This window comes from Epinephelus lanceolatus, chromosome 24 (assembly GCF_041903045.1).
Source record: "Epinephelus lanceolatus isolate andai-2023 chromosome 24, ASM4190304v1, whole genome shotgun sequence".
Lineage (NCBI taxonomy): Eukaryota > Metazoa > Chordata > Actinopteri > Perciformes > Serranidae > Epinephelus > Epinephelus lanceolatus.
This window is the reverse complement of record NC_135757.1, coordinates 22,663,815-22,676,540: the sequence shown is the minus strand read 5'-3', so window position 1 is coordinate 22,676,540 and position 12,726 is coordinate 22,663,815. Positions and strand designations below refer to the sequence as shown.

Sequence of the window (12,726 nt, the reverse complement as noted above, 5' to 3'; positions counted from 1 at the left end):
ACTTACGAAACATACAGAGTTTACATATCTGTGGTTTGCAGAAGTGTACAATACTAACATTTATTCTGGGAACTAAGTTTCAGAATTTCCCCTGTACTGAATATATCAAGGCAGCCACTTACTAAATTAACAAAAATGAGAACCATCCAACTTTGAGGAGGCGTTTTCTTTCATTTTGAAGTGTGTAATTTTTTCCACACATAAAAGACACCAAAACAGCTCCAAATTATAGCTTTTTCTTTGTGTTTGACATAATAGCGACACAGGATGTGACACTGGGAATGCATTTTCCTCTCAGAGGAGTGCGCATGACTCACTAGCCTGATAGCTTCCCGACAACCGAGTTGAGCGGGTGCGTTGGTGGCAAAATGAATAACGTTCTGCTTGACAATCTGTATTTCTCCATCCTTGTGTTGCTTAAAGAGTACACACAAGCTCTCAGAATTCACTCATCCATTTAAGTAATTCATTTTTTGTGTGTGTAAAATAGCAGCTTAAACTCACAAGATAAGGCGAGAGACTGAGATGAGGCCAGGAAGCAGAATAGATGGCACTCGTACAAAAACTCTCCACAGGACTAAGTGGATTTGAGCTTGTCCAAATCTCCTATCTCCCCAGTGCTAATGTGTCCAAGCAGGCATTTCTGTGTCTCATTGAGAGAGTGACAGCAATTTAAGATACTACTGCTGCAGATGAAAACAGGCTGTGGAAAAAAAAAGAGGATCAGGAAGTCTCAGTGAGGCTTTTGAAGGCCGAGCAGGAAGCTAGGATGCTTCACACCCCGGTAATCACACAGCCTTGTGTGGCATCATGAACTGCTTCATCATGGAGGGCCATGCATAAAGGATGGAAACAGATTATACATACACACACACAGGCCTATCATGGTCACTTGACAATCCAGACAATTGTTGAACACATTCACATTTCTGTCAACTTTTCTTAAGGCTTAGTCCTGCGCAAAATGCCCTTGTTAGTTTTTAGCATATTTAGTTAACCTTATCCTGTTTTCCTGCCATGGCCAGCAGTGTTATGTTTTCTGGGTGTCAGTCTGTCCATTCCAATCTCATGAACAAGGCATCTCAAGACCACATTGAAGGATTTCTTATTTATTTTTTAATTTCGCCCAAACATGAATTTGGACTCAGCAATGAACTGATTAGATTTCGGTGGTCAAAGGTCAAGGTTGTTGTGCCCTTGCATCCGTCTTATCCTCATTACCATGAAATTTCAAGAATGCCTTGAGATAATTTCTTCAAATTTGGCACAAACGTCCACTTGGACGATAAACTGATTCGATTTTGGTTGGCAAAGGTCAAGGTCATGGTGCCTCTGCATCCTTCTTATTCTTGTGAATGTGATAGCTGAAGAACAACTTGAGGGATTTTTCTTTTTCAAATTTGGCACAAACGTGCACTTGGACAATGAACTCATTTGATTTTGGGGGTAAAAGGTCAAGGTCACTATGCCCCTGCATCTGTCTAACTCTCATGAATGCGATATCTCAAGACCACCTTGAGGGATTTTTTTTTCAAATTTGGCACAAACGTGCACTTGGGCAATGAACTCATTTGATTTTGGGGGTAAAAGGTCAAGGTCACTTTGCCCCTGCATCCGTCTAATTCTCATGAATGCGATATCTCAAGACCACCTTTGGGGATTTTTTTTTTAATTTGGCATAAAAGTGCAATTGGACTCAATGATAAACTGATGAGATTTTGGTGTTCAAAGGTTAAGGTCACTGTTCCCTTGCATCTGTCTAATTCTTGTGAACATCATATCTCAAGAGTAACTTGAGGGAATCCTTTTTCAAATTTGGCCCAAACATGAACTGAATCTATTTCGGTAGTCAAAGGTCAAGGTCACTGTGTCTTTGTATTTTTCTTATTCTCATGAAAGTGATATCTTGAGCACCTCAAGGGATTTTTTTATTTTTTCAAATTTGGCACAAATATGCAGTTGGACTCAATGATAAACTGTTGAGAGTTTGGTAGTCAAGGTCAGTGTATCCTTGCATCTGTCTAATTCTCGTGAACCTGATATCTCTAGAGCGCCTAGGGAGTATTACCTCAAATTAAGCACAAATATCCAATTGGACTCAGCAATGAACTGATTACGTTTTGGTGGCCGAAGATCAAGTTCACTGTGACCTTGCATCCATCACATTCTCGTGAACATATCTCAAGAATGCCTTGAGGTGATTTCTTTAAATTTGGCGCAAACGTTCACTTAGACTCAACGATAAACTGATTAGATTTAAGTGGTCAAAGCCACTGTGCCCCTGCATCAACAAATTTTGTCCACTTGGACTCAACAATTAACTCATTTGATTTTTGTGGACAAAGGTCACGGTCACTGTGCCTTTGCACTTGTCTAATTCTTCTGAACGCAATCTCTCAAGAGCACCTTGAGGAAAAATTTTTCTCAAATTTGGCACAAACATGCTCAGTGATGAACTGATTAGAGTTTGATGGTTGAAGGTCAAGGTCACTGTGAGATTGCATCAATCACATTCTTGTTAACACAATATCTTAACAATGCCTTGAGGGAATTTCCTAAAATTTGCCACAAATATCCTCTTGCACTCAGGAATGAACTGATTAGAATTTTTTGGTCAAAGGTCAAAGGTCACTGAGACCTTTGTCTGTCTCTTTTGTGTGAACACAATATCTCAAGAATACCTTGAGTGAGTTTCTTTATATTTGGCACAAATGTCCACTTGGACTCAAGTATAAACTGTGCGCTGTCACTTTACAATTGATTGGCATTCAAATGATTTAATGTTTTATAGGATATAATAATGTGATAGCATGATATATCCAAAGGCTCAAGGATTAACTTTACTGTAACATCATAATGTTCTCCAAAAACATATCTCAGGAACAGAAGGGGAGACTTTCAGATACTGAAATGGTGACTCTAATCTTGGATGTCCTCTTTTTTTTTTTTTTTTTTTTTTGTTTTCCTTTACTGTAATTTTAGTCAAACTTATTTCACTAAGATTATATCTTATCATTATCTGATGAAAAACAGGCTAAATAAGTAAGAATGCAGCTTTGAAGAAAGTTTCATGGTCCTGGTTTTTGTTTAAATTCTCTTGTCTTGTGGACTTTGTTTTGGGGTTTTATGTTTATGTTTATTTTATTCCTTGTTTCATGTTATTCATAATGTTGAATCTGTTTCCTGTTTTATGTTGTAGATCCTCTCCTCATGTGTCATGTCTGGTTTTACTTCCTGTCTTTGTGTGTTTTTCCCGCACACACCTGTCTTCAGCAGTCTCGTTAGTCCTTCCCTGTTCCCATAGTCTTCCCATCACTCCTGTTTTGTATAGTCTTGTTTGCTCCACCATCGTGTTGTGTTCCCCACCACACCCTTGTTGTGAGCCAATCTCCATTCCCCTCCTATTGCCTGTGTCCTCTGACTCCAGCTGTGTCTCATTCTTGTGATTAGTTGTCTGTGTATGTATACCTGTGTGCTTGCCTTTGTTCCTTGTCAGTTCATCTGTGTTCATGGTTTTGTTTCCTGCTCTGTTTCCTGCCTGGTCTCTTGTGTTCCATTTTGGATTTCCTCCCTGAGTTCATCATGTTATCCCGGCTGGTTTTCAATTTAGTTTTGGTTCTTCCATCTTTGGGGCTTTCAGTTACCTGCCTGTTTTTGGATGTTTTTATCAGCAGCATTAAAGCTCGCCTTTTGTTGCCTACTGCTCTCCGTTTGGGTCCTTTTCTGAACTGATTCCTGACAAAAACGGTTTATTCCAGTGATCTGATGTTGTCAGTTAAGGAATTCACCCAATATGAGCTCAATTATCACCTTGTTTCTTTCTCTCAAGCCCTGATGTTGTCATTACCAACTTTGACCTAAGTATAACTTACTTAGGTCAAAGTTGGTAATGACTGCTCAGTAGGTCTCAACCATGAGCAGTAAGAATTTGTGTGTAAACTGAATGCAGAAGGAAATTTACGTGTATTACGACTTCATCAATATGTTAGTAGGTCCGATCTTTTTGTAGGTGCTAACAAAATCTACAGCTGCTTCTGACTGCTTGTAGAGCTTGTGTAAATAAGACATTGCAAATAAATGTTGCTTGTCATTGATAGAAATTACAGCTTTATTTCATATTATACTCTGTTATGTTCAAAATATGCAGATGCCTTTGAAACAAGTATGACAAGATTAGAAATGTAACACATTTAGTTATATTAGTTGGCATTGCGCAGACTTAAGCTTCAGATTAGGGTTCTTGCTCTTTATGCACTGCAGCCCCAAACTGCATGTCATTTTTGTATAATCTGATTATCAGATACGAGACATAAACATTATTTTAAATTGAGTTTTGGTTTAATAAGACTTGTGGATGTGGGAAAGCAATTCGGCGTCTGTCCGCTTACACCGGGCAGCTGGTGAACCCGAATCTGAACGAATGATGAACTAATGAGTAGTTACTGAGGAACTAAGGTACATAAAATTAGAGTAGTTACTGAGGGACTAATGAGGAACTAATGATGAACTAACTATTAGTTATTGGTCAGTTCTTCAGTAACTCATGATCAAATTTCAGAGGAGTAGTTACTGTGGAACTAATGATGAACTAACTATTAGTTAATGGTCAGTTCTTCATTAACTCATGATCAAATTTCATAGAGGGGTTAATCACGACTTAATAATTAGTGAACTAGTTACTTCATCAGTACAGAATCATTACTCAATAAACTGTCCATTAGTTAACCTTTTTATGTCCTAAAGTAAAGTGACACATAATGAGTAGTCTTTCATTACTTCATCATCATCTTTACAATTAGCTCCTTAACAAAAATAATCAGACAGCAGGATTCTTGAGAAGAGTTTTATTAATTATTTTCAGACCACATACACATTAATATGATCATCCATGTTATTCTGTACAAGGTGCTGACATACCAAACTGACATCAAAGAACTAGCGGCATCAAAAGGCAATCAAAACCATTAATATTTGTGATCATTTTAATATTTTCTTGTAAACTCTTATCCCCCTGGCATATGTGATATATGACATATATGTGTAATGTTGAAGATCTGCATTCTGTAAACTTCCTGTCTTAAATAAAGTTGTCGGGGAAAAAAAGAAGACTACATTCGACGGCCAAGTAGCACGTACGTTCTGCACCTGCGTGAAAGGAAATAACGCAAAAATGGAAACCGGAAGTCCGTTGAATGCATGAGATCAACAAAGTAGTGCGTAGTGACAGAGTGATACATCCTGTCAGCCGAGGGGTTTCCTATCTGTGCAGCCGAGCACCGCAGCAACTCCACGGACTATTACATCCAGACGCTCCCGGTGTTTCCTCCGCAGGCTCCACTTCACTCAACTTCACTCAGCTGCCCGACAAACCCGCTGCTTCTTCCCACTTTAACCTGAATAACAAACCAGGGCTCGGTACTCCGGTTGGATCCAAACAGAGAGCCGGGGCTAACGTTAGCTGGGAAGCTAGCGGAGGCTAACTGGCTGCTTCCCTCCGGTCATGCTGCGGCTAACGCTCCACTAGCCACTCCCAGCTAGCTCCGGTATGTTATTGAGGTTAAAGTGGGAAGAAGCAGCGGATCTGTCGGGCAGCTGAGTGAAGTGGAGCCTGAGGAGGAAGCACCGGTTAGCCCCGGTTTCACTACAGGCAGATTCACTCGCTACAGGGAAGAGGATATAACACCTGAACAGCCAGTCAGAGGGATCTCTCTCACCGACAAGCTCCGCTGCCGACTCAACATGCTCAATCAGCCGAAAATTTGGAATGAATGATGAACTAACTATTAGTTAATGGTCAGTTCTTCTGACCTGATCTGATCAAATTTCAGAGGAGTAGTTACTGAGGAACTAATGAGGAACTAACTGTTACTTAATCATTACCTACCTTTTTTGTGTACCCTAAAGTAAAGTGAGACATCAAAATGAATAGGTAATGAGTACTGAATCATTACCTACTCATTAGTTACTCTTTTTGTGTAGCCTACCCTAAAGTAAAGTGAGACTTGTTTAGCCCCTGTAAAAGTTCCGGAACTCTGTCCTTCAGGGGTGGTTCCTGCGGTGGAGACACGCACCAACGGCCCCGGCCCCGTAAAATTACCCCAAAGTTCCTGCGGTGGAAACAGGCCTATTATGAGTAGGTAATGAGTACTGAATCATTACCTACTCATTTTGATGTCTCACTTTACTTTAGGGTACACAAAAAGGGTAGGTAATGAGTAAGTAATAGTTAGTTCCTCATTAGTTCCTCAGTAACTACTGAAATTTGATCAGGAGTTACTGAAGAACTGACCATTAACTAATAGTTAGTTCCTCATTCATTCCAAATTTGTTTCATAGTAACTACTTTAAATTTTGTGCACCTCAAACAACTGTACTGTGAACAACGGTGTGATCAGTATACAGTTATACAAGCTTAGCCTACCTAATATTATATAGTGTAGTGTGACACACTATCATATTTATTTCTAAGGCATCATCGTACAGAATAACATGGAAGATCATATTAATGTGTATGTGGTCTGAAAATAATTAATAAAACTCTTCTCAAGAATCCTGCTGTCTGATTATTTTTGTTAAGGAGCTAATTGTAAAGATGATGATAACGTAATGAAAGACTACTCATTATGTGTCACTTTACTTTAGGACATAAAAAGGTTAACTAATGGACGGGTTATTGAGTAATGATTCTGCACTGATGAAGTAACTAGTTCACTAATTATTAAGTCGTGATTAACCCCTCTATGAAATTTGATCATGAGTTAATGAAGAACTGACCATTAACTAATAGTTAGTTCCTCATTAGTTCCTCATTCGTTCCTCATTAGGTCCTCAGTAACTACTCTAATTTTGTGTACCTTATTGTAAAGTGTTATTGACTGCCTGTATTAAGATGTTTTAATTGTGGTTTAATTTTACAACAGAGACAAAGAATGCTGAGACTTGCCAAACTGACAATGATGCAAGTAATGCGCCTGTCTGCAGCAGAGAGCTGTGACTCTTTTTTTTTGTGTGTGTGTACAGTACAGGCCAAAAGTTTGGACACACCTTCTCATTCAATGCGTTTTCTTTATTTTCATGACTATTTACATTGTAGATTCTCACTGAAGGCATCAAAACTATGAATGAACACATGTGGAGTTATGTACTTAACAAAAAAAGGTGAAATAACTGAAAACATGTTTTATATTCTAGTTTCTTCAAAATAGCCACCCTTTGCTCTGATTACTGCTTTGCACACTCTTGGCATTCTCTCCATGAGCTTCAAGAGGTAGTCACCTGAAATGGTTTTCCAACAGTCTTGAAGGAGTTCCCAGAGGTGTTTAGCACTTGTTGGCCCCTTTGCCTTCACTCTGCGGTCCAGCTCACTCCAAACCATCTCGATTGGGTTCAGGTCCGGTGACTGTGGAGGCCAGGTCATCTGCCGCAGCACTCCATCACTCTCCTTCTTGGTCAAATAGCCCTTACACAGCCTGGAGGTGTGTTTGGGGTCATTGTCCTGTTGAAAAATAAATGATCATCCAACTAAACGCAAACCGGATGGGATGGCATGTCGCTGCAGGATGCTGTGGTAGCCATGCTGGTTCAGTGTGCCTTCAATTTTGAATAAATCCCCAACAGTGTCACCAGCAAAACACCCCCACACCATCACACCTCCTCCTCCATGCTTCACAGTGGGAACCAGGCATGTGGAATCAATCCGTTCACCTTTTCTGTGTCTCACAAAGACACGGCGGTTGGAACCAAAGATCTCAAATTTGGACTCATCAGACCAAAGCACAGATTTCCACTGGTCTAATGTCCATTCCTTGTGTTTCTTGGCCCAAACAAATCTCTTCTGCTTGTTGCCTCTCCTTAGCAGTGGTTTCCTAGCAGCTATTTGACCATGAAGGCCTGATTGGCGCAGTCTCCTCTTAACAGTTGTTCTAGAGATGGGTCTGCTGCTAGAACTCTGTGTGGCATTCATCTGGTCTCTGATCTGAGCTGCTGTTAACTTGCCATTTCTGAGGCTGGTGACTCGGATGAACTCATCCTCAGAAGCAGAGGTGACTCTTGGTCTTCCTTTCCTGGGTCGGTCCTCATGTGTGCCAGTTTCGTTGTAGCGCTTGATGGTTTTTGCGACTCCACTTGGGGACACATTTAAAGTTTTTGCAATTTTCCGGACTGACTGACCTTCATTTCTTAAAGTAATGATGGCCACTGGTTTTTCTTTAGTTAGCTGATTGGTTCTTGCCATAATATGAATTTTAACAGTTGTCCAATAGGGCTGTCGGCTGTGTATTAACCTAACTTCTGCACAACACAACTGATGGTCCCAACCCCATTGATAAAGCAAGAAATTCCACTAATTAACCCTGATAAGGCACACCTGTGAAGTGGAAACCATTTCAGGTGACTACCTCTTGAAGCTCATGGAGAGAATGCCAAGAGTGTGCAAAGCAGTAATCAGAGCAAAGGGTGGCTATTTTGAAGAAACTAGAATATAAAACATGTTTTCAGTTATTTCACCTTTTTTTGTTAAGTACATAACTCCACATGTGTTCATTCATAGTTTTGATGCCTTCAGTGAGAATCTACAATGTAAATAGTCATGAAAATAAAGAAAACGCATTGAATGAGAAGGTGTGTCCAAACTTTTGGCCTGTACTGTACTTGTGCATTTGTTCAAGTTTCATGTCAAACCATTTTTGAGGACACGGAGTTAAAGGAGCTATATGTAAGAAATCTAAAGCAAATAGTTGTAAAATCCTCCTAATATGTCACAGAGACTAAGGAATAATGTTCATATAACATACTGATCTCACCGACAACAATAGTACAGCCAGAATGTTCGCATTTAAAAAACATTTTTACAGCCTGCAAATCTGTTTATGTTTTGAATTTGTGTTTTGGCCTGTTGTGCCACCCACCGCCGTCTACCAGTCACGCAGTCAGTAGAGTCTCAGCATCACTTACAGTTACGACTGAGCTACAGCAGCACGGCAAGCAGCATTAGCAGTGTCCCGGTACATAGCATTAGCAGCCGGCTCCTCCTCAGCTGTATCCCGGCAGCAGCGTTAGCAGTGTCCCGGTACATAGCATTAGCAGCCGGCTCCTCCTCAGCTGTATCCCGGCAGCAGCGTTAGCAGTGTCCCGGTACATAGCATTAGCAGCCGGCTTCTCCTCAGCTGTATCCCGGCAGCAGCGTTAGCAGCAGAGAAGCCGGACTTGCTCGAACGGTCCGCTGAAAAACTGAAGATCAAGGACGGGGCGACGCGGCCCTGCCACAGCAGCCGCCTGTGGGCAAACAAATCAGTCTTCAGCGTGCCGCTGTCCAGCAATCTCGAATCTGTAGGGGAGGGGGGGGCGGACACGACTTGCGGCAGTATTTTGAATTTGAGTGCAGTAACCGTTTTGGCCACATTCTTACATACAGCGCCTTTAACAGCATCTGTTACATTTTTTCTAGGCCTTTGATTTACCTGCCCCTGTCACATTACTAATAACAGAAGAAAATAAAATGTATTTTTCAACCCCCGCTTCACCTAAAATAACTTCAATCTCAGTTTTTCTTTTTCCGTCTTTTCTTTCTTTGTTTGTTCCATGTACATGTTAATATTTTTTGGTCACTGGCTGTCCATGGGCAGGGATGTATGCTAATTGCTGACTCATGGGAGCTCACTGTCACTTTACGATTGATTGGCATTCATGAACATACATACGTGCCTACAATCAAATCAGAGTTTTCCACAGCATTCATGAATCCAGAGTAGGTTTTTAGTACCAAGGTTTTTTATGTGCAAATGTACTCACAGATTTGATTACATTTCATGAATGAGACGTAGTGTGTGCTGCTATTGTAGTCTCGGTATGCAGCACAGGAAATGGAACTGCTTCATTACAAAAAAAAATATCTATAATATTTTATCTCTTCTTTTTGTCAACAAAAATGAAGAGAGATTTAAGCAATACTACATTTTAGTCTCGTCCTTTTCTCAGCAACAATATTCCTTGTTAAGAAGGTCAGAGTTAGTATTTAATAACATGAATGCCATCTTGTCATAGTCTCATCTTAGTCAAGAAAAAAAGGTTGTTGACAAACGTTTAGTCATAGTTTTTATTAAACTAACACTGACGCCTTGGCCCTTGATGCCTGTTTTGCACTGTTCTTTGTCCTCTAATATTGGGAGGAAAAGGTGCCAAGAAGGCAAGAATGGTAAGCACACAGTACATTTGGCACATGCACAGCTCTTGGCCAGTTTTTCAATCCTTTGTTTGCAATCGGTGTCAAGACGAAGAAAGAGAAAGGAGGGAAACGAAGAGTGATGTAAGCAGGGGGAAAAGACAAAAGGTATCACAGAACTTGTGTGAACCTGAAGAAAAACAGAGGATTACTTTTTCTTTTAACCTCTGCAAGTGTATCTGTGTGGGCGTTTCACAACTGCAACTCAATTTGTGATTGCAGTATCTCTCCGAATCCCCAGATTAAAAACACAAAGGGTAAAATGTTGTTTATCACATAAAAACAATACTTCCTCAGCTCCTCTTTGATGCTTGCAGACAAAAATGAAAAGTAGAGCATTGATAAAAATAATTCAAGGGTATTTTGTTTACATTTTCCTCCTCTTTTCTGTCCTCTCAGGATAAAGAGGAACAATGGATGACCAAGCTCGTCCCGGGAGCGAATGATTTTGCGATGCTGCAGCCGCTGCAGTGGAACACAAGATATGAAGTGGAAATCACAGCGCGCAACGTCAAGGGTCTGTCGGAGCCCACCTTCTATCAGTTCTTCATGCCACAGAAACCCGACATTACAGGTAAAAGCACGATAAAAGAAAACTTTTGTGTCACAATTTGCCTTTCTAATACTTCCACTTTCCCTTTACCTGGAGCTGGTATTGAATGCCTTTTCAAAGCCCCCAGAGAGCATATTCTGAACTTGTTGTGTTAAGCGGTGTGCTATTCGTGCCACTGGAAAGAGCGATAGCATTGGCGATAACAAAAGCAGAGAGCAAGATGTGCCAGTCGAGATAAAGGCGAGCCTCCGAGTGCAGCAGGCCTCGTCGCTGCGGTTGCTTTCTGGACAAATGAAACTGCTGTCGGTGCTGTGCCTCTGCTGCAATGGATTTTTTTCCCTGTATGATTGTTGAATGAGAAATGCTTTGCTCAGAAGTTGTTTTCTAGTGTTGCATTGAAGAGCTGCACACTTCTCAAGTGTAAAACATTGTTGTGGCTGCACTAAAAACATCTGTTTGACATTGCACCATAACATTTGGCCAGTTATCTGCAGGATTCAGAAAACGTGAACAGAGTGACAAAATTAGCCTGCTCGCCATCTGAAAGCACCACAATAAGAATAAGATCGAGCAACCCAGAATATGGCCTCTGTCATTTCCCATAATGAAGCAATACAGGAAATAGTATATAGTTGCATTACAATTTTTTTTTTTTACAGGCTGAGTAGCACTGCTTGTGACAAGTAAACTGAACTACATGTGTAAAATTAGTGGAATACCCCTTTAGAATAGCTTTAAGACATGTTTGCACCTGTGGATTGCTTTGGTTCCCAACTAGTGGGTCGCGGTCCAAAAGTGGGTCACAGGTCCATTCTAAATGGAAGTGACTTTGAAAAAACAAACTTTATTTTTAAGTGCAGTGAATTTTCAGCACAGAGCTTTTATTCTTTTTATGGACAGCTCTTTGGCAGAAGAAGAAAAAAATGACCCTTTGCTTAACACTGCCTCATTTGTTAAGCAAAGGGTCATTTTTTTTCTTCTTCTTTATATAATTGTAAATTGAATATCTGCTGGTCAGACAGAACAAGAAACTCATGACATGAAGTCAAACTCAGCTCACATCCCAGCTACATCAGCTGATCTCAAACGGCCCAATCAACTGATGGAGCAGCTGCTTGATGGAAGGGAGAGCCGGTAGATCACATGATTCCTTTCTATGCAACCAATCTGCGTATCTCATTCAAGGCACCCTATTTAAGCTGCCTACTGTTGCTGCCTCCTCTACAAGCTGCTCCACCCCAATACCTCCTTTTCATGTTGTATCTGATTTATCAATGTCATTTCTGTTTCTCATTGATACTGCTCTGTTCTGTTCCTGGGGGGTCTTTGCTGCTGCTCTCCCTGCCTTAGGCCTTCCATGTAGGCACATAGAAGGGCAGGAAGGTGTGCTCTGTCTGCCTCTGGCTTTCCTCATTTGCATGTGGAAGGTCAGACAGGTGTGCTCTCTCTGCTTTAAGGCTTTCCACGCAGGCGCGTGGAAGTGGGGAGAGGTGTGCTCTCTCTGTCTTAAGCTTTCCACATAGGTGTGTGTAAGAGGCTTTCTGTGTAGGCCCAAGGAAAGGTAGAGAGGCCCCAGAATAGAGCCATACCACCAAATATAATACTGCAAATGGAAACAAAGTTTTCTTTTACTAAAGTGATCTTGACTGAAGTCTAGCAAAACTCTAGCACTAGTTGTTTGGTGTAAGTCCGGCATCATTTTTGGTCGGTCCACGTTTTCATCGCAAAGACTTGGCTTTGAAGTGGACCAAGCCTCTCCTGTCAGGCTTTCTTATTGTTGACTCGGGATTCATTCAAACCGGTTCAAATAAGCATCACAAATCACACCAGGGTTCCCTTCAAAGAAACCCAACAGATCACAAGAGAAAACACCCTCAGGCTGTAGTTTTCTTCTTTAAAATATCATTCTTCTTTCTTCTTTCTATTTGTGTCGTAGTGCTGCTTTGCAATTCTG

The 12,726-nt window shown here is 40.8% G+C and overlaps 1 protein-coding gene across 3 annotated transcripts in view; it reads left to right on the top strand.

Moving 5' to 3' along the window:
* The window catches only part of ncam2a (neural cell adhesion molecule 2a), a 546,541-nt gene that overhangs the window by 479,759 nt on the left and 54,056 nt on the right, over nucleotides 1-12,726 (top strand). For all 3 annotated transcript variants that reach the window (XM_078165636.1, XM_078165635.1, XM_078165634.1), the window contains exon 15: nucleotides 10,619-10,793. In XM_078165636.1, the coding sequence (XP_078021762.1) occupies nucleotides 10,619-10,793 (175 nt within the window). The remainder of the gene's footprint in view (nucleotides 1-10,618; nucleotides 10,794-12,726) is intronic.